This window comes from Dromaius novaehollandiae, chromosome 33 (assembly GCF_036370855.1).
Source record: "Dromaius novaehollandiae isolate bDroNov1 chromosome 33, bDroNov1.hap1, whole genome shotgun sequence".
NCBI lineage: Eukaryota > Metazoa > Chordata > Aves > Casuariiformes > Dromaiidae > Dromaius > Dromaius novaehollandiae.
Genome location: NC_088127.1, coordinates 1,556,382 through 1,577,132, shown reverse-complemented (window position 1 = coordinate 1,577,132; position 20,751 = coordinate 1,556,382). Strand labels below are relative to the sequence as shown.

The 20,751-nt window shown below is 68.0% G+C and overlaps 1 protein-coding gene across 2 annotated transcripts; it reads right to left on the bottom strand.

Moving 5' to 3' along the window:
- Positions 1-4,135: 4,135 nt before the first annotated feature.
- OLFM2 (olfactomedin 2) lies at positions 4,136-18,837 on the bottom strand. 2 transcript variants are annotated; one of them, XM_026115011.2, is made up of 6 exons: positions 18,679-18,837; positions 10,033-10,182; positions 8,228-8,383; positions 6,551-6,770; positions 6,117-6,223; positions 4,136-5,135 (listed from the first exon to the last, which is right to left on the bottom strand). In XM_026115011.2, the coding sequence occupies exons 1-6, from the start codon at positions 18,733-18,735 to the stop codon at positions 4,458-4,460; spliced, it is 1,368 nt and encodes a 455-aa protein (XP_025970796.1). In that variant the 5' UTR covers positions 18,736-18,837; the 3' UTR covers positions 4,136-4,457. The 2 variants fall into 2 exon arrangements, with proteins under 2 accessions (XP_025970796.1, XP_064355322.1); XM_064499252.1 differs by lacking the exon at positions 18,679-18,837 and adding an exon at positions 14,803-15,125.
- Positions 18,838-20,751: the final 1,914 nt, after the last annotated feature.

The window sequence follows — 20,751 nt, the reverse complement described above, 5'->3', positions numbered from 1 at the left end:
CCGGCACAGCAGTGCGCAGCCAAGGACAATCCGTCATCCCATTTTTTTGGGGATGTGTTTCATATACATATTTAATATATTTTGCTGTTCTGCAATATATTAAACTGTATTACTTTGCCATAAAAAATCCCTCAGACACACTCATCACTGGTTTGGAAAATTACATTAGCAATATATATTCCATCTGTGTAGCAAGTTAGGCCATTATAAATTTATACCTCTAATAAATTGAATTCTTGAAACTTTGCGTGGGATCCAAAGTGGAGGTTCACAGAGGAAAGGGACATTTTCATTCCAGGTGATTTCTGAACAATAAACTGATAAATATTAAAGTGTCTCTCGGTTTGCTAATAAAATGAATCGATTACTATTCACTGACTTAATTCTCTTCCCAAGCAGGAGCTAATTGCTTTCCTGAGAGCAAAAAGAAAGTTGTGAATTAAAAGGAAAAAAAGAAGTCTATCTCCATTTTAAATTAGTTCATTAACAGTGAACATTTATTATTTATCAGTTTAATTTCCAAATATTGCTGTGATATTGGGCTGGACTCTGGAATCCCAGGTCTTCATGGAAACGTGATGCTTTCATTAGCATCGACTAATTAATTAAAGATGAAGGAAAACTGGTTTTCCTGGTAGGCGGCAGCTTTCCAAGGCCGAGCAGGGAACGATCCTTGTCCACCTGGAAACGGCCTTCGCCCCGGTGCCGCCCCTTCACCGAAATGGGGCTCATATCCACCAAATCTTCCCTGCGGGAGCCGGCAACCCTCCCACAGACTGCGGCCGCCTCGGAAGAGAGACCCGGGCTTCCAGAAACGCTAATTTCCTCGGAGAGCAAATATCGCCAGAATAATCCAAATAAGACAAAATAACAAATGCCGGGGCTGGGATGCCGGGGAGGCGGAGGCAAAATTTATATCGTCAGCTGCCGGCTGGGCCCGCTGCAGCGGCAGCTCATCTGCATTCCTGCCTTCCCCACTCGGGGCCCTCCCGGAGCAAATTGCAGCTGAAACTCATAAATAAATCCTCTTCTGCGCAAGTTAAGCTTCATTCATAGCTCATTTTGTGACACACTGGAATCAAAAAAAATATATATCCTCCCAGATTTATCTTTAATCTCACAATAAATATTAAAGGGGGGGGGGGGAGACTACGGCCCCAGCCCGCGGCTGGGCAGCACCGCAGGAAAGGCGGGAGCGCCGGGAGGAGAGCAGCCCGGGAGCGCCGGGGCTCCCGGCACCGTCTGCAGCGCTCGTCCGGGAGCCGCTCCGTGCACGATCCAGCAGCGCTGGGGCTCCCGGCCAGGGCTTCAGGGCTCGCCAACCCCGGCATGGCCGGCTCCCCCCTTGCAGCACTTGTCCGGGAGCCGCTCCGTGCACGGTCCAGCAGCGCTGGGGCTCCCGGCCAGGGCTTCAGGGCTCTCCAGCCCCGGCGAGGCCGGCTGCCCCCGGCACCACTCATGCAGGAGCCGCTCCACGCATGATCCAGCGGCACTGCTCCCATACGCCCTTCCCGCTTGCTGGATTTCCCGGCTCCATCCCAGCTCCCCATCCTGCACCGTCGCCTGCCGGGGTGCTGATGCAGCCTGCGTGCGGGTATCTTGGGGTGGGGGGGGATAAAGATCCACTCCTGCCAATCTGCCCCCGCAGCATCCTGCCAGGATGGAGAGGAAATGCCAAAATACCCCTCGGCATTGCTCGCCCCTCGGCATCGCGCATGCTCCCGCGCCCTCCCTGCAGCTCCACTTCCAGCTGCTGGTGACTACATATGTGTGCGTGTGTGTATACGTACATACATACATATATGTATATAAAATATATATATATAAAAATATATTTTATATATATTTATATATATATAGATAGATATATACACACAGGCACACATATATAGAAAAAGCAGATGTGTCGTCCCTGTGGGGACTCCACGGGAAGGCCCGTGCAGCTGGGGACGCCCGGGCTTGGCACCGCTCCCCGTGCCAGCACCCACAGCGATGCTCCCCGGGGAGGACCCAGCGCTGCCAAACGGATCGGCTCCTCCCAGCAGCTGCCGTTCAGCCCCAGCAGGGACCCAAAACTGTGAATTACCCCTGGCGAACCGGCAGCTTTGCAGCGGCGGTGCTCGGTGCCAGCTCCCCGGCCCGGGTGGCCCGGGTGCAGTGACCGGCGCCGAATGACCGAGCGGGTTGTGACCAGCCGCCGTGGCATCACGCCAGGGGATGGGGGGGGGGGCATCCTGGACACGTGGGTGCAGCCGTTCTGGGCCTCTCGTGGGGGGTTTGGGGAACCTGGAAGCCTCTGGCTGCCTTGGGGTTGGGGGGGGGTTTGATGAATGTATTCGGGCCTGGCTGAAGCGGTTTGGAAATGCTCCTTGATGGCAGCGGTGAACGAATAACCAATTTGCCTCCTGCTCGATCCAAGCCATCGTGGGAATCACAATAAGCTGGAAAAACCCAGCCTGCAGCAGAAGTGATTCCAGGCAGGGAGGCAGGCTATTTTCCAGAAGACTTTTTCCGCGCGTAAAGGTTATTAAGTGCCAAGGGTTATCCCCCCCACCCCACCCCGCCCCAGACTCCTGCCCTTCCGTGGCAGTGTTCAGTGCAATAAATAACGGAGCAGGGAGCGGCATGGTTCCCCCACGGCTGCAGGCAGGAGCCGGACACTCACAGCTCCCTGCGTGCCTGGGCTCTGGTGAGCTCAGCCGGCACCGGCACGGCTCCATCCCGTGCAGCGACGTCCGGATGCGCCGACATGGCTCCATCCCATACAGCGACGTCCGGATGCGCCGGCACGGCTCCGTCCTGCACAGAATCACCCGGACACACCAGCGCGGCTCCGTCCCGTGCACAGGACAGGCTGGACGGCAGCGTCGCGCCTCACTGGTCCGGGCTCGCTTGCACCGCAGAGCTGCCAGCGTGGAGAGCAGCCGGTGACGGGGCGAGAGCAGGGGCGATGTGGACGCAAGGACGTCGCCCGCCCGGAGAGCCCGGGGCAGCCGGAGGTGCTGACGGGGCAGCGGAGGATTTGGCGCTGTGCCGCGGCGGCAGACGCTCTCTGGCAGCCGCTAATCGAATCGCGGCGTGGGGTTAATTGCCTCCTCCCATCGCAGCCCCGCTGCGGTGCCAGAGCTGCAAATCCGGGGCTGCTGCGTCGGCTGCTGCTCGCGGGGCCGGCGGGGCCGGGGCCCGTCGCTGGCGCCTGCCGGGAAAGCTGGATTGCATTTTGTGCACGATTGATTTTGCAATTGTTTTCTGGCGCTAATAATAACGCTGGCTCGGGCGTGCGGCACTGGGCTGGGCTGGACGGCACGTGGGGAGGCCTGCGACTGCCACGTCCCCAGCCCCAGCCGGGCCAGGCCCCCTCCCCACCTGCCCCCCAGCCGAAAATCGGGATGAATTAATCGGAAAGCCTTTGCGTAGCAGAACAGCTAAGCGTGGGTCTGGAACCCTGCTCTGAACAGCACTAAAAAGCACAAATTGATTTTAAAGGGCTGATTTAAGGTTTATTACAGCCGACCGTGCCTGCTGGAGGTTTGCTGAGCAGTGACACTGCCTGCAGAGACACATCCTGCCCCCCGCCCCAGGCAGCAGCCCCTCCAGCCCCCTGCCCTCGCATCGCCTCCCTGTGCCCAGCGAGCCCTCCATCCCACTGCCTTCTCCTTCCTTCCATCCCTCCATCCTGCTGCCTCCTCCATCCCTCCATCCCGCCACCTTCTCCAGCCCACTGCCTGCTCCATCTCTCCATCCTGCATCCATCTATCCCTCCATCCCTCCCTCCTCTATTCTTCCATCCTTCCGTCTCCTCCACCCCCCCGCCTCCTCCGTCCCTCCAGTGCAGACGATGGTCCCAACCCCTCATTTCCCCAAGAAAACGCCCCGACCCAGTGGGCTCCTCCTCTTGGTGCCCCACGGACGAGGCCCAGGGAAGCCGCTGAGGTGGGGAACGGGAACGGGACCAGGAATGGGACCAGGAATGAGAGCGGGACTGGGACCAGACTGGTGGGACCAGCCCTGCCGGATCTGGTGCCGGTGCCCCTGCCAGAGGGAGCCGCGCGGAGTGGACACCTAGCCCTTGGCCAGGGAATAAAAAGTGTTATTAAAAAAGAAAAAGTAAAAAAAAATAAAAGCACAAGCTGCATCAAATGTCAAAGAGACTGTTTTTATTTGCCATCAAAATAAATTAAAAAAGAAAAACAAACTGAGGTCAGCTCGAATGAAGGCAGACGAGATCCATGCGCCATTGACCATGGGAAGAAACAAATGGAAAAGGATTATAAAAAAATAGAGGCAGAGAAGGACGAGGACAAGGAGGAAGAGGAGGAGGAGGTGGAGGAGGAAGAGGAGGAGGAAGAGGAGGAGGAGGAAGAGGAGGAGGAGGAGGAGGAAGAGGAAGAGGAGGAAGAAGAGGAAGAGGAAGAGGAGGAGGAAGGCCGCCCGGCTCCGGCGCGGGTCCGGAGGGGTCACAGCTCGCCCGACGTCTTTATGACGTGGAAGAGCGTGACGTTGTAGATGACCTGGTGGCCGTTGTTCCAGGTGTAGAGCACCCTCTCCCGCGGGTTGTAGTCCAGCATGGATATGTGGGAGTACTGGTTGTGGAAGGGGATATCCGTGTACTCGTAGCTGGAGGTGTTCGTGTAGTAGGCGAAGTAGATCTTGGCGCCGGCCAGGTGGGAATTGGTGACGTAGAGGGTGCCGCAGATGATGAAGGCCTCCCCGGCGCTGCGCTTGGGGTAGCCCGTGTCCCAGCTGCGCAGCACCTCCAGCGTCTGTGGGTCCACCCGGCTCACCACGATGTTGCCGGCGTTCTGGTTGGTGGTGTAGACGGCCCACAGCCCGCTCTCGTCCACCATGAAGTCGATGTCGGAGAAGCCGCCCCAGGAGTAGGGGAAGGTGTTGTTGTAGCCGGCGCCGGGCAGGCTGCGCTGCACCAGCACGCTGCGCGAGCGGAAGTGGTACTTCACCGCCACGTTGCTCTGGTACTTGTTGTAGTAGAGCGACCCGTTGAAGACCACGTGGCCCGTCCCGGCCCAGGGGTGCGGCAGGAGGTGCTGCACGAAGTTCTGCCCCGTGACGAAGTCGTTGAGGGTCCGAAACTCCAGCACGCGGCGCCCCTTGTAGTAGCCGTCCATGTACCACACCTGGGAGCGGGCAGGGGTGAGGGAGGCCCCGTCCCCCGACCCCCCTGTGCCCCCCCGCCGGCTCCGCTCCGTCGCGGATGAGCCCGGCGCGCTCCGGCATTCGCCACGGCCGGGTACCGCTGCAGCGACCGCTGCCTCTGCCGGGCGCTGCGCGGAGAGGCGAGAACGGCGGAGGACAAGCAAGCTGCGCCCTTACGGATGTCTTAGCGCGCTGTCAGAAAATCTTTGTCTTCCCCCTTTAATTTACGGCGTTAAGCATATTTTCCCTCTTTCTGCAGATCAGACGCTTGGCTAATTTTTAGTAAAAAGGAGTGCTGTGCCGGTAACACCCAGCGTGATTCACCCGGGCTGAAGAGGCGCCAGCCAAGCTCCTGCCCAGCCTCCCGCCGGAGCCCGGCTTCCTTCGGCAGCGCTTGGCAGCGCTCCGCGGAGGCAGCGCGCCCGCAGGCAGCGAGGTGGCGTGGGGGGGCCCGCGCCCCGGGCAGCGAGCACCCAGCGCGTGCACCCCCAGGAGCGAGCACCCAGCACGTGCACCCCCAAGAAGTGTGCACCTGGGTGTTTGCACCCCAAGAATCAAGCACGCAGTGCGTGCACCCCAGAAGCAAGCACCTGGGTGGATACACCCCAAAAAGCCAGCACCTGTGTGCGTGCACTCCCAGAAGGGAGCACCCAGGTTGTGCATCCCAAGAAGTGAGCATCTCCCAGAAGCGAACACCCCAGCACATGCCCCTCGGGCAGCGTGCACCGCTGGGGCCAGCGCCAGGACGGCCACGGCAGCGGGAGCCAGGCAGGTCACAGGGCACACGGTGCCCAGGGGCTGCTGCAGCTTTGCAAAGTCCAGAGCAGGCTGCCGCGGCGGGACGGGAGCACCTGCCAAAGCCACCACGACAGGGCCTGGGGGTGTTGGGGAAGGACCCTCCGGAGCCCCGCGCAGGCCCCGAGCAGCGCCCGGCCGCGTCCCCGCGCTGCCGCCCCACTCACCCGGCTGTCGGCGCTGGGCGTCATCGTGTCGGTCATCCAGGAGCCGAAGCGGGAGCCCGAGGCACGGATGGTGATGGGGTTGCTGACGCCCGTCAGCTTCCCGCAGCCTGCGGGGACGGAGGCGGTGGTCGGGGTGGGCAGCGGGCGGGCGCCCCGCCGCCCCGCGCCCCAGCAGGGGAGGTTCAGGGAGAGGCACCGCTTCGCTCCGGGGCTATTCCCGAGCAGGGCAAACACGGAGCCCGCTGGGGTCCGGGCACCGGCCGGCAGCACGCTGCTCCCGGGAGACAGCGGCAGCACCGCAGGCGGGCGCGTGGCAGCCTGGCCCGCGGGCAGCACTGCCGTCTCGGGCGTGCCGAACGGGAGCCGGCAGCCCCGGCGCCCTGGGACGCTGCCGGGCGAGGGATGCCGGGTGCCCGGCACGCCGAGGGCCGTACCCAGCTTCTGCACGCAGGCGTGCAGGCGCGCCTCCAGCAGCAGCACCCGCTGCTGCAGCTCCTCGTAGTCGTAGGCGCCCATCTCCTCCTGGATGGCCAGCAGGCTCCCCGAGAGGTTCCTCACCTCCTCCTTCAGGTGCACGATCATCCGCGTGTCTGATTTGTACTGATCCAGCACGGGGATCAGCGGCAGCAGCTCCCGCATCTTGTCCTTGAGCTCCTGCAAAGGGGGTGGAAGGGGGGACGCCGGCCGCGGGAGGCGCGGGGACGAGGCGCCCCGGCTCTCCTGCCACGCCGGGCTTCGGGGCGCCCGGCTGCGTGTCCCGCTCGCTGCGGGCTGACGGCAGAGCCTGCCCGGAGCTGGGGCCCATCCCCGCGCTGGGAATCCATAGGAATTGCAAGGCTTTGCCCCTTGCGTCTCCCAAGCACGTGGTGACCACGAGCTAATTAATCTGTTAAGCTGACGCTATCGCCACGCACTGCAGGATGGAAACCGGTCACGGAGCAACAGGGATCCATCCAGCGTCCCTGGGCGCCGTGGAAAGGCAGGATCCCGCCTCTTTCCGTGTCCCTGCAGGAACACAAGGTAAAACGCCCCCGGCCAGAGCAGAGGGCAGCAATGCACGGGGTGAGTGAAGCTCCCCGTGCCGAGGGACGCAGAAAACGTGACGCACGGCTGAAAACGCTGCACTGGCGGCGGTGCCAACAGGCAGAATCATTGCCCCCCAAGAGATTTGGCTTAGGAGATTTAAAATCTCTGCTCATTTTTGCAAAACGAGGAGGTTAAGAGGCTTTTTGACCCTGGCTGGGAAGTGCAGTTTTGGCCAGCCCAGGCTGCATCTGCCAGCCAGAGCTGCAGCCACAAAGCCGAGGCCTGAGCTGGGTGTGGATGTACGTCCCAGCCAGCGAGGGGGCCGGGTGCCAAATGCCAAAATGCCCTTTCCCTGAAGGGGGTGGGGAAGAGGGGATAAATCCAGGGACAAATTACAGCTCCGAGCCATGAGCATGGATCTGTCAAGGAACTCAAGCCTGGAGGCTGCAGTCAAGCAGCGACGGCGGCAGAGGCAGCGCTGCTGCCGCCCGGCTCTCGCCCACCCCGGGACTCGGGGCTCGCGGCAGGAGCCGCTGCCGGGGCCGGCGCAGGGGGTCTCGGGGCAGCACGCGGAGCTGCCTGCCGCAGCCCTGGCCAGGTTTGCGGCGGGTTTTGCAGGGCTCCTTCGCTTGCGTGGCCCCGGCGGCATTTGCAGCGGGTTCTGCAGGGCGCTGGCACTCGCCAGCCCCTCTGCTCCCGCGCCGCATCGCGGCACCAGCGGGTGCCCTTGCCCCCACCATGGGCAGCGTTGCCTCCCCGCGACAGGGGCCTGGTCCCCGCTGCCACGGTTAAAAACCTGCTGCCGCGCAGGCGTTTAATTGCTGCCTCTCTGTGGCCATTGGCACCGAGGGCTCCCGAAGCACCCGGGGAGCCGGGGCCGAGGGGGCTCCTGGGGGCTGAGGCACCACAGTGGCAGCACAGCATCGCCCGGCACGCTGCAGGACCGGCACGTGTGGGGACCAGCACGTGTGGGGACCGGCACGCTGTGGGACTGGCACACTGCGGGACCGGCACACCACGGGGACCGGCACACCACGGGGACCGGCACGCCGCGGGGACTGGCACACAAGGCTGGCGCCGGGTACCTGGAAGCTCTTGGCGTTGAGGCTCCGCTGGCTGTCGGCGGCCGCCCGCAGCCGGGTGTCCAGGCCCTTCATGAGCGCCTCCGTGTTGCGCACGTACTGCAGGTCCCGGCTGGTCCGCAGGTCCAGCACCTCCATGGACTGCGAGATGTTCTGCACCTGCGGTGGGGACCGGGCTGAGCGCAGCTGGGGGTCCCGGGGGGTCCTGCAGAGCCGCCCTGCCCGCGGCGCCCTCGGCACCCGCGTCCCCAGCCCTCCTCCCGCTGCGGCGTTCACATGCACCGTAATGCGTTCTAGCTCACGCTGCTTCAGCTGTTATTTGTTTTTTAAACCACCCGAGCGCGCATTTCCCGGCTCGGGCTGTTCTTTAATTTCGTCTGGCGCAGGCAGCAGAGTTATTTTATTTCCGTGCTCTAAAACGACGCGAACGTGGCCGTGTTCCTTAAACGGTTATTTATTTATTAGCACGAGCCCTGCTGGTATTCGCGGTGCTGTTGCAGCCTCTGAAGGGAGCTGTTTAAGAGGCATTTTTGCGGCAAGTTATAATAAAAGTTTAATTGGGTTTGTAGCGGACGTGGAGGTGTAAAAACCAGGAGGAAATTAAATGAAAGCTGCTGCTCGCGCATGCAGCCGGGGAAGGGGCCGCCGTGGCGAGAGGGGCGACGGCAGCTTCCGCCAGCGCTTGCTGCAGCAAAGTGAAGTCAGTGCAAAACGCCAGGCCCCAGCTGCTCTGTGCTGCCGGGGTTTCGCCCTGTGTCCTGACACGAGATGATAAAAACCCCATTTCCACCTCGTGCTGGCAGGGGGAGGAGGCACGGGAAGGCAACAGGGGAAGCCCAGCAAGCCATTTCCCTGCGAGGGGCGACCACCCCGGCTCCACTGGAGACATTGCAGGAACGCAGGCTAAAGTGCACTTAGTATTTATTTTTTTGTCCGGTTTAACCTTTTTGGCAGCATCGCGGGCTTGTTCAGCACAGCGAGCGAATGGGCTGTCTGCCCTGCCGTGCTCCTCCGCACTGGTGGCCATAACCACACATTGCAGGCAGGTTGACGCTCTGCCAGCAAAGCTGTCGTAATCTGAACAGCTCTGGAGGACGAGGCTCTCTGCAGCTGAAGCTGAATGTAAAAGCATTACGGGTGCTAAAACCAGCAGAGAGCAATGTTTTGCACCACGGTGTCGGGCACCACGGTGTTGTGCACCACGGCATCATGCACTGCGGCATCGTGCACCACAGCGTCGCGCACCGCAGTGTTGTGCACCGCAGCGCCATGCACCACGGCGTCGTGCACCATGGCATCGCACACCGCGGCATCGCAACATCGTGCGCCATGGCACCGTGCACCGCGGCATCGCACACCACGGCATTGCAACATCGTGCGCTGCAGCATCGTGCGCCGTGGCGCCGTGCACCGCGGCATCGTGCACTGTGGCATCGTGCACCGTGGCATCGCAACATCGTGCGCTGCGGCATCGTGCGCCGTGGCACCGTGCACCGCGGCATCGCGCACAGGGGCATTGCACACTGCAGCATTGCAACATCGTGCGCTGTGGCATCGCGCACCGCGGCACCATGGCACCGTGTGGCGAGCAGGGGGCTGCAGGCTCCCGGCCGGGGCCCGCTCCCATCGGGCAGGGCTGCAAGTCCTCCCGCTCCAGCTGATTAATACATAATTTGTAGGCGCAGTCAGCGGTGGCTCTGCTTCTCCGGCCGTGAGTGCCGGGCTGGATTTGCATGCCGCAATTGCTAATGGACGGATTTAGTACGGCCCCACATGGAGCGGTCCGGGCGGCTGCCGCCACCGCTTACCTTCTCCGTGAGCTGGCGGAGCTGGTGGCTGCGCAGGTCCCGGGAGCAGGTGCCCTGCACAGGGATGACGGCGGTGCAGAGGCACTTGCCGTCGGGGGCTTGTGCTGAGGTGTAGACCTGCCAGCCCTCATCGGGGCTCTGGAAGAGGGTCTGCAGGAGAGAGGAGGGAAGCCGTGAGCTGCCGGAGCTTCCCGGCCGGCACCGCCTGCGGCGCAGTGGCAGCGCTGCAAAGCTGCGACCTGTGGCGGGGTAGAAACGCCGTATGGGGACTCCCAGCAATAAGGGACCCCCACCAACACCCCCCCTCCGCAGCAATGCAGGCACCCCCCAGCAATATGGGACCCCCAGCAACGGCGGATCACCCAGCCATGGGGGGACCCCCAGCAATAGGGGACCATGGTGATACAGGGACCCCCGTGTGCTCTGGGTACCCCGCAACAGGAGACCCGCTGGCAGTACAGGCCTCCCAGCAATGGGGGCTTTGCCCAGCCATGTGGGGATCCCTGGCAGTACAGGGGCCCCGTGTCCCCAGGCATCCTACCAGACGGGACACCTCCGGCAATAGGGGACCCCCGGTAATGGGGGACCCCGGCAATAGGGGCATCGCCCGGCCGTACGGGACCCCCAGTGCCTCATCACCAAAACCCGTCCGGCACGCACTGACATCGCCGAGCGCTGCAGAGGCCTTTCTGGGTTGCTTTTCCTCCTGGGGGAGCCTTCTCGGGGGGGGGGGGGGCTGTTAACTGAGCCCAGTTAACAACGGCAGGAAGAGCGGCACGGCGCAGCGCCCCATCCCACGCTGCCACCGCACCTCTGCCCGGCTGAAAGCTCCTCTGGGATGAGCTAAGAGCAGTGCTGGGCTCCAAAGGGGACCGGCACCTCCGCAGGGCTCCGGCTCCATCCCCGCATGCCCGTGACCCCCCTGCATGACTCCGGGCTGCAAATGAGCCGCCAGCTCCGGCACCTCCCCACGGCGGGTGCACGTGGGGGGAAGCGGCACCGTCCCCCTTCCCTCCCTGCCTGCCTGATTTATTCACGCCATAAGCCAGCATTTTTGCACTGGGCCATTTAACGTTTCACGGGTAATTCATAATTATTAATTATGAAAATCAGGAGCAAACTCATCCCTCTCCCAGCTCCTGCTGCACGGAGGCAGGCGGAGATAAATGAGCCGTTCCCCATAACAAGCCGGGGATGACACCTCGCTTCGCATGCAGTGGTTTTAACTTCATGTTTCACATCGGAAGGGATTTATTGGACACGGCGGTGGCTAAACACTGCTCTCAAATCTCCAGTGCAATGAGTGTAAATTAAGTAATGAGGGTGTTAAACTCTCCCCGAGTGCAGTAAATTCCCGAGTTATTGCGGAGGGAGGTAAATAGCCCATTTACTTAGCAAAGCTGCAGCGCGGGAGCTGGCGGTCCAGACCCAGCTCGCCTCCGGTCCCCACGGCCGCGTGGCCCCGTCCCCATCCCCGTCCGTCCCCCCACGGCTGCGGCGAGGGGCGGCGATTTGGCCTGCCGCGCTGCCGGGAAATCAATCCGCTGCCGGCGCCGCTGCCGGCTCCCCCGCGCCACCCTCCTCCCCTGCCGCGGCGCAAGGCCAGCACGGCCACGCCGCACCGCAGCGGGCGTCCCCGGGGAGGAGAGGAAACCTCTCCGAGCCGGCAGTGCCCCCGCGGCACCTCGCAGACAGCAGCGCTCCCGTCCAAAGCCTGCTCTCCCCCAAAACACCCTGAAGAGATCAAGGCACCCAACCCAAACCCGTGAGCGATTGAGGCAAAGCAGCTGCGGAGGAGCCGGTTTCCTTCACCTGGGAGGGAGCCTCCGGGCTGCGCCGGAGCGGGAGGCGGACGCGGATATTCGTAGCAGGTTGCTGCACGGAGAATGGCGGCAGCAGCCCGGGGGCAGGAGGAGCCGGTGCGAGCAGCAGCCCGGTGCCCCCGGTCTGGAGGCTGCTGGAGCCCCTCGAGGGCCGGGACCCCCGGGGCGGGGGCGAGGGCTGCCCGGTGCAGCCGTCGCTCGCAGCACCGCTGGGTTGAACGCGGCCTGCCGAGGGCCGGTGCAATCTGTCCCCGGGTCGTTAATTAGAGCTGCCCGGAAAGCTGCCCGCTTGCATCCGGGGCGCAGAGGAACCGCCGACGGCCGCCGCGACGCCGGCCCTGGGCGCACTGCCCAGCCCCGCTGCAGCCCCTCGCCCTCCCGGCAGAGCAGCCCGGCCGGAGACGGGAGGGCACCGCGCAGCCCCTCCGTTGCACCGGGCTCCACAGGGTCCAGTGCCGCATCCGCCACCGAGCCGCAGCCGGCAGAGCTGGCTGGATCCCCGGAGCGTGGGAGAGTCCGGCTGCGCACCTCGGAGCGGGCGAGGGACCGGTGCTTTCTGGAAAAGACTCTTGGGACGTCTTGGGGATTGGCGATGACGTGCGCAGCAGGGAAGGATGAGCCTGGCAACGCCGAGCGCGGCGCAGGAGTTGGAGCGGCGAAGCCCCGGCCATGCACAGCCACCTCCTGGTGCCCAGGCTCGCACAGTGATCGCGAGCGGCCCCAGCGCGGTGCAGCCCCAGCACCGACCCAGCCCCAAGCTGGGGCAGAGCCCGGCCTGCTGCCGGCAGGAGAGCAGCGTGGCGGGGGCCGGCCTCAGCATGGCTCCACTGTGGCAGCACAGCAGCCAACACGGGTCCCTGAGCAGCCCCACTGCCAGGCTGCCCCGTGCCCGGCCGGGCGCGCGTGCCCTGCAACGCACACCCATGCTTGCACACGTGCTCGCCCTTGCACGCATGCTCACACACGCACCGTTGCATGCACAGACGCCCTTGCATGCACGCACACCCTCGCACCGGTGCAGACGCTGCAGCAGCAGCCGGGTGCCCATCGCCCCGACCAGCGCGGGTGCTGCACCCCACGGCCCGGCGCGCCTCTCCGCCGGGCTGCCGGCGGGCGCGTGGGTGGCGGCGGCAGCCCATTACAGCCACATTAGCAGCGCTCCTCCACAGTGATTAATGATTTTACAATGAACACCAAAGAGTGACTAATGATTAGCCAATTATTGCAGCGCGTCGCCTGCTTTACCCTGCGCATCGCTAATTGCCCTGCAACATGACGGCCTGCTCGGCCGCGCCTCGAGCATCTCCCAGCGCGTGCGGGGCTGGGAGCAGATGCCGCGACGAGGGCCAGCGCACTGCCCGGGGAGCGTCGCCCACCGCCATCCGGCGGATGGGGCCGGCAGGGCCCCCGCTTGCGCACGTGCTGCCCGGCGCGGGACCGCGCACGAGGCCTGCCGGCACCCGCCAGCCGATAGCGCGTCTGCCAGTCCAGCTGGCTGCGGGGCCGCACGGGGCCTCACCGCACCGCTGCCAGATGGGCGGCCCGGGGCCAGCCAGGCCGCACCGCACCGCGCCGGGGAGCGGGCGCTCACCCATCCCGGCATCCCAGGCACCGCGGTGGCTCCTTCCCGCTCTCCGCATCCCACCAGCCCAGCGCCCCAGGCCGGAGCCCTGTCCACGCTGAGGCTCCGCTGCGAGCAGCCGCGGCCGCCCCCCCCTCCCGGCATGGCGCGAGCCCCCGCTCCCCTGGGCCCGTGTGGGCAGCCGCCGGCAGCCGCAGCGGGGAGGCGGCAGCGCTGCCGGGGCCCCTCCTGCACCTGCTGCTTCGGCAGCGCCGGAGCTGCAGCACGGGGACAGCGCAGTTGTGGGGGGACACGGCCCTGCGGGGGCCCCGGGCCCCCAGCGCAGCCCCCCCCGGTGCCTGTCTCGCCTCCAGCTCCGCACGCCCAGCCCCGCTCCCCGATGGGGCTTTACGCCGGCAGTGGACTGCAGAGCCCCGCAGAGCCGCAGCGGTCCCGGGGGGGGGGGGTCCCCCTGCCCCCCGCCTCGGATGGGCCCAGCCAGGGCCCGGCCGGGACCGGGAGCAGGTCCGGGTCTGGGTGCTGCCCCTGCCAGCGTCCTGCCCTCCCTGAGGGAGGGAGCCCAAGCATCCTGCCCGCCTGCCCCGACCCGGGCTCTGCAGAAAGCCCCGGCGTCCGGTGCACGGCGCTGCACACGCCTGGGGCTGTGGGTGAAGCGACCGCCCCGGGGAACCCTCCCTGCCCCGGGCCCCCCGCGCCGGCCCCAGGCTCCCCGACGGCATGGTCCTTCCAGCCGGGTAGGAGCACCCGGCCCGGCCGGGGGGGTCCCCAGTCCTGCCGGGGGGCCCCGGTGCGCCCCACCCGGAGGGGGTGTCCCCGAGCCCGGGAGGTTCCCGGTGCTCCTTGCGTGGGGGGGGGAGTCCCTGAGACCCACGGGGGGGGTCCCGATGCGGGGTCCCCAGCCCCGCCGGGGGGGTCCCGGTGCACTCTGCCCGGGGGGGAGGGGGTCCCGAGCCCAGGGGGGTCCCCGGCCCCGCCGGCGGGATCCTGGTGCGCCCGGCCCGGGGGCAGGGCGGGGATGGGGGGGGTCCCCGAGCCCGGGGTGATCTCGGTACGCCGCATCCCGGGGGGGGGGGGGTCCCCAGCCCCGCCGGGGGGGGATCCCCGAGGCCTGGGGAGTCCCGCTGCTCCCTGCCCGGGGCGTGTGATGTCCGGAGCCCGGGGGGAGGGGGGGGTCCCGGTGCGCGCCGCCCGGGGGGAGGGCGGGGACTGGGGGGTCCCGGTGCGCCCCATCCCGGGGCCGCCCGGCACGGCGGGTGCCGCTGCCGGTGCCGCAGCCCCGCGCCCCGGTCCGGAGCTGAGCGCCGCAGCCCGGTGCCTCCCCGCGCCCCACCGCGGCGCCCCCCCCCCAGTACCGGGGCGACTCACGATCTTCTCGGAGGTGCCGGCCCGCGACACGGCGGTGCCGTTGAGCCCCACGAGCGAGGGCAGCGTCTGGGACATCCAGTTGGTGACCATGGCCATGGTGCTGAGCACGGCCCCGATCTTCAGCAGCGGCACCGTCATGTCGCCGCCGCCGCCGCCGCATGCCCCCCCGCCGGTGCCGGTGCCGGTGCCGGTGCCGGTGCCGGTGCCGGTGCCGGTGCCGGTGCCCGCCGGGGCGAGCCGCGCACCGGCCGCACCGCCCCCACCGCCTGCGGAGCCGCCGCCGCGCTCGCCCTTATAGCGCGGCCGGCGCCGCTCCGGAGTGACGTCGGCGCCGCTGGCCCCGGGCCAGCCCGGCCCGGCCCCGGTTCGGCCCGGCCCCGCCCGGCTCGGGACCCCCCGGCCCGGCTGGGACGCCGCGGTCCGGCCCGAGCGGGCCCCGTCCCCGGCTGGTGGCGAAGACCGGGGAGCCCCCACCGCCCCGGCGCCGGCCCCCCCCCCAACCCTCCCGTCCTCCCCCAACCGCCCCCGCTGCACCGAGCCCCCAGCGCTGCTGTCCGGCGTCACCCGCCAGCCTCCGCCCTCGCACCCGGCAGGCACCCGGGGCCCCGTGCCGCAGCCCGGCTCCCGGGGGGCTCCAGTCCCACGCGAGCACCCCCAGACCCTCCAACTGCATCCTTGCATGGGCAGGACACGGCCTGCAGCGCCCCGGGCATCGGTCCCCTCCCGGCCCCCCAGTTCCCCTCCGAGCCCCCTGGCTCCCTTGCCAGACCCCCGGTTCCCCTGCGGGCATCACTCCCCTCCCGGCCCCCTGGTTTCCCTCTGAGCCCCCTGGCTCCCTTGCCAGACTCCCGGTTCCCCTCTGGGCATCGCTCCCCTCCTGGCCCCCCATTTCCCCTCCTTGTCCCCTCTGATCTCACGCGCTGGCCTGGACGAGCAGTGCCGGGGCCGGCTCACGAGGGCAGCGGCTGGGGACGCAGGGGACCCTGCGGCTGGTGAACAGAGGCACCAGGCTGGGGCTCCAGCCGTGCTGGGAGCCAGGCCTGGGGCGGCCGCTTCCCCGCCGGCACTGAGCCGGGGGAAGATGCCAAGGCTGGCGGCAGCCCTTGGTGTGGGCCCGCACCGCTCGGGACCTGCCCCATGGCCACGCACCGTCCTCGGCCATGCCACGTGCAAGGCCGGGAGCATCCGCACGAAATTCCCCTTGTCCTGCCCCACCGCCCCGGTTCGGGAGCTGCCGCCTGCGCTGGGAGCGCCCCGTCCCCAGAGATCGCCGCGCTCCCCGGCACTTGTTGTCGCCTCCAAGGCCGCCCGTGGCCTCCCGGACACCCCAACGTCCCCAGCACTCGCCCTGCCCATCACAGCCTGCCTCCGCAGCGCACAGCGCCTTGCACAGGCAGCACGCCCGGCACGGCACGGCACGGCACGGCAGGGCGCAGGGACCCGAGCCCCCCTCCGGGCCCGCAGGCCCCGCCGAGGCCTGAGCATCGCCCCGGCTGTGGCACCGCGGCGGCGGGCGCCGTGCCGCGGGGACGCAGTGCCACCGCGTGGGGACCGGCACGCACGGCACGGGCGTCCATGGCACCCGCCACCCCCCCACTGCCACGCGCCCGTGGGCACAGCCCCGGCCTCGGCCGCCCGCGGGCCCTGCGATGCTGCCACCGCCGGCAGCGCCCGGCAGACCCTGCACGGGGACGGGGACGCGCCTGCGGTGCGTCGCTCCTCCAGCATCCCCGGCGCTCGGGGCCCTCAGCCCGGCGGCCCCAAAATGGGCATCCAACAGGCTGGTGGGTGCGGGGGGCACATCCCAGCCACTGCAGCCACCTCCAGCAACGCAGCGTCCCCATGCGCCGAGCTCTGCCGGCCACCCGCGTGCCGGGGACGCGCACTGGGCGCAGTGGCTCCCCAGGACGCGGGGGCCTCCGGGGAGCCCTGCGCTTGGGCCCGGCACCAGCCGCTCGCACCAGGCTGGCGACGCGACGGAGCAGGGGGTGAGACACCCCAAACCTCACCTCCGCCTCTGTATTATTCCTTTGCAACGCTCCCTTCCAGCCCGGAGCATAATCATTGGGAATCTGCATGCAAATTGCTCGTTAATTCCAGCTCATTATCCGGCATTTAGTGCCGTGCTGGGGAACGAGGCACAGACATAAGGAGAGGGTTGGCAGGGAGGCAGCAAGGCCTCGCTGGGGCACCGCTGCCACCCTGACCCCAACCCAAACCCCGACCCCAACCCCTCTGCAGGTGACGGGGGGGTTCAGACATGGCTGCAAACGCCAAGGCCCTCTGCAGCCCGACCCATCCTCGCCCAGGTCCCGGCGTCCCCTACTATCCCGCCACGTCCCCGGGGACGGGCAGTAGGTGCAGGAGGAGGCAGCTGGGGTGCGAGGGTGCTGCCCCCTTCCCGCCGCACGCGGCTCCGGGTCCTTCCCGGAGGAGGCCAGGTCACCACGGCGGAGCCGTCGCACGAGGCTGTGCTCGGAGCAGTCCGGGTGGGGGGTCCGTGCCCCCGAACTCGCTCTGCGTGTTGAGCCGGCAGCCCTTGCCGGCTCCCGAGGCTGGAGCACGCCAGGGAAATGCTGCCGGGCCGCCAGCTCCTGCCTGGGATCGGCACCTCCCGCACGCAGCCCCGTTTCCAGCAGGGCAGCACCCGGGCGCCCGGTCCCTCCCCACGCTCAGCGCCAGGCTCAAAGCCCCTGCGCCAGCTGGCTGGGGTTTTGCTGGGACCCCGCGGAGACACGGAGCAGCTCTGGGCCAGCCTCGCCCCACTGCCGCGAGCCCAGCTCTTGGGCGTTCAACAGGCGGCACAACCGGTGCTGAACAGCCGGCAGGGCTGCGAGCAAGCTGCCCGACTGATTGCAGCAACGGCCGGCCGGGCGCACGGCACTTGGGCCGCCACGCTGCCAGCGGGGCCGCGAGCACGGCACGCTCTTCCTCTGCCGCCCCGAGGGCTCGTCCCGCGGCAGGCGACCGGCACGTGGGCGCCGGGGCTGCGGCATCGTGCCCCCGCGCTGCTCCCGGCCCTGTTCGGAGACGGGTCCTGCCTGCCGCACGCAGCCCCGCCGCGCGCCTTGGCCAGCACCGTGGCGGGGGCACCGGGCTGGCTCTGGGGTGGGCACCGAGGAGGCCGCCCCGGGACCGGGGTCGGTGGCTGCTCACAGAGGGACCCCAGCCCTGAGAGGACGCTGAGACCCCCCCCACCACCAGGGATGTCCCCAAGGGGCGACCCAGCGCTGGCCCCACGGCACCTGTGGGTCCCGCACAGAAGGTGTCTGCGGGATGGGGGCCACCGGGGCTCCCCCAGGCCCACGTGTGGTGGCTGCGCGGCCGCGCCGGGGGCCACGTCCAGGCCAGCACCTTCACTCATCCCCGGTGGCGGCCGCCTCCGCCGGCCACGTGCGAAGGGGCTCCGGCACGTCCCTCCGGAGCCGCCCGTGCCCACGTGCCGAGCGGGGAGCCTGTGGTCCCGCATCTCCGCTGCGCCAGACCCCGCACCGCGGCCGAGCTGCAGCACCGGGGCTCAGTCCCGGGCACCCCACGGAGGCGGCCGGGGATGGGGCTGACGCAGCCCACGGTGGCGGGTGGCCGGGGGGCCGGGGTGGCGGGTGGCACTGGGGTGAAGCCCCGCACCCGCCCTGGGTGCTGCCGGGGGCTGGGGAAGGACCCCGGTGTCCGAGCGCTCCACCGGGGGGATGGGGGGGGCGGCGGGGGGTGTCCAGTGTCATCCGGGGCCCCACGGGGTCCCACGGGGTCCCGCCTGTCCATCCCGGCCCCACCGCCGGCCCCGGTGCAAACGGGCATCCCGGGTGGGGGGAGGGAAGCCGCCGAGGCAGCGCCGACCCCCCCGCCCGCCGCCGCCGCCGCCCCGGCCGCGCTTACCTGCATCGCGGGAGACCCGGCGGAGAGGAGCAGGAGGAGGCCGGGGAGGAGGCGCATCCTGCAGGCGCGGACCCCGCCTGTGCCGGAGCCGGAGCCGGAGCCGGAGCCGGAGCCCAGCCGGGCCGGGCCGCCCCGCCGGAGCCGGCACCGGAGCCGGTACCGGAGCCGCGCCCGCCTAGCGCCTCCGCAGCCGCATCCCCCCGCTGGGCGCCGCCGCCGCCCCTGCCGCGGCCGAGCGGGACCCGCCGCCGCCGGCTGCAGCCGCGGCACCGGCCCGGTGCAGGGCGCGCCGCGCCCGGCAGGGGAGGCTGGCGGCGCCGCGCCGGGCCGCGCTGGGCGGTACCGGGCTGAGCCGGGCCGGGCGGCACCGAGCCGAGCCGAGCGGCACCGAGCTGAACCGGGAGCCACCGAGCCGAACCGGGAGCCACCGAGCCGGGCCGGGAGGCACCGAGCCGAACCAGGCGGCACCGAGCCGTGCGGCACCGCCATGCCCGGGGTGGGGGCCAGCTCCCGGTGCCCCTCGCCGGGCGGTGTGGTCCCCGGGGGGTGGGGGCGGCCGGGTCCCCCAGCGGTCGGTGGGCAGCTGGGGCAGGGGCTGGCAGGATGCCTGGGTCCGGCGCTGGCTCGCTGGGTTTTTCCTGCACCTGCTCTGGGATCTGTTGCGGGGAGCGGGACCCTGCCGCTGTGCGGGGCACCATGTCCCATCCCAAGCCCAGTCCCGTCCCATCCCATCCCATCCCATCCCATCCCCTGCCCGGCGGCCTTGTACATGGAGAGCGGGGCCCATTGTGCCATGCGGGGGACAATCTGCCGGGGGGCAGAGCCGGCCCCGCTGGGCGCTCCAGGACCCCCCGCCCGAGCACCCCCCCTGAGGGACAAGTCCCATCCCACCGCGACGCCGCAGCACCATGGCCTGTCCCCGCGCAGGGGCAGCTCGCCTGGCCGGGGCAGAAGGGGCCCCGCCACCAGGACGCACCACGGGGACAGCCACGAACGCGGGCTCACCCTGCACGCTGGGAGCCCCCAGCGCGCAGCCCCCAGCCCCCAGTACGGCCGCCCAGCTGGGGCAGAGCCATGCTCCCGGCCTCACCGTCGCCCACGCTCCCGCCAGCCGCGCTCCCCAGCCTGCCCTGAGCTGCCCGGCCCCATCTCGCCCTCTCCAGTTTCCATAAAGTTGACCAAAATACACGCGTCTCCTCTCGGCAGGGTTGGGGATGGCTGGAGGCAGCCAAGCGCCGGCCCCAGGAGAGGGATGTGCTGCCGTGGCACGTGCCGGCGCAGGGGGAGCGCCAGCGCTGCTCCAGGCACTTGGTTAATCACAGCGCGCCTCTTCCCTTGCAGCGCCTTGTCGTCTGCTGCCAGAGGCCGTGCGACGGGTGCCGCATGCGCAGGCGGGCAGCAGCGGGAGCGGGTCCAGCCGCCTCGGCCCCGGGGCCTGGGTGCCTTGAACCTGCGCTCGGGGCGCGCAGTGGGGATGGGGCCCCTCGGAGCAACGGGCAGGGAAGCGGCAAGGCCACCGGCAGCAGGGCTGCAGCAGGAGCCGGGCGTCCTGCGTGCGGGGAGCAATCTTGGATGCCGACACTGCATAGACGGGGCTGCTCTGACCAAGGCAAGAGGGGGAAGACAGAAAAAAGGGAGATGCCGCACCCGCCTGAGGCCGCCTGTGAGCCCAGTGTCCCGGGTTGTGGGGGGATTCCAGCCCCATCTCCAACCGCGCCGCAAATGCAGTGTGTCAGGCGGCGCCAGCGGCTGCAGGAGCAAAACCGAAGGTGTTCGTGCAGCTCTGCTGGGGCAGCGGCACCGGGGCAGCCCGCACCCCTCCTCAGCCCACCACAGGCGGCCCGATGAGTGCATTGCCGTGCGCATTGCCGTGCGCATTGCCGTGCGCATTGCCACGCGCATTGCAGCGTGCATCGCACACGCCTGCTAGCTGTGCACACCTGCACGCAACACACGTGCTGGCGCTCGCCGAGGGCTGCGCCTTGCAGCCGCCGGCCGCTGCAGGATCCTGGCAGGGTCCGCGGGCACCGGCAGGGCCTGGCGCTGCCCGTTTCTGCGGAAAGCAGCGGGGAT

Coding starts and splice junctions, on each gene's coding strand:
- OLFM2 (XM_064499252.1), bottom strand. CDS start 14,940: ATGACGGTGCCGCTGCTGAAGATCGGGGCCGTGCTCAGCACCATGGCC. Junction 10,183..14,802: donor CCGGCACCTCCGAGAAGATC/GTGAGTCGCCCC, acceptor TCTCTCCTGCAG/ACCCTCTTCCAGAGCCCCGA. Junction 5,136..6,116: donor CGCCCAGCGCCGACAGCCGG/GTGAGTGGGGCG, acceptor GCCCGCTCCCAG/GTGTGGTACATGGACGGCTA.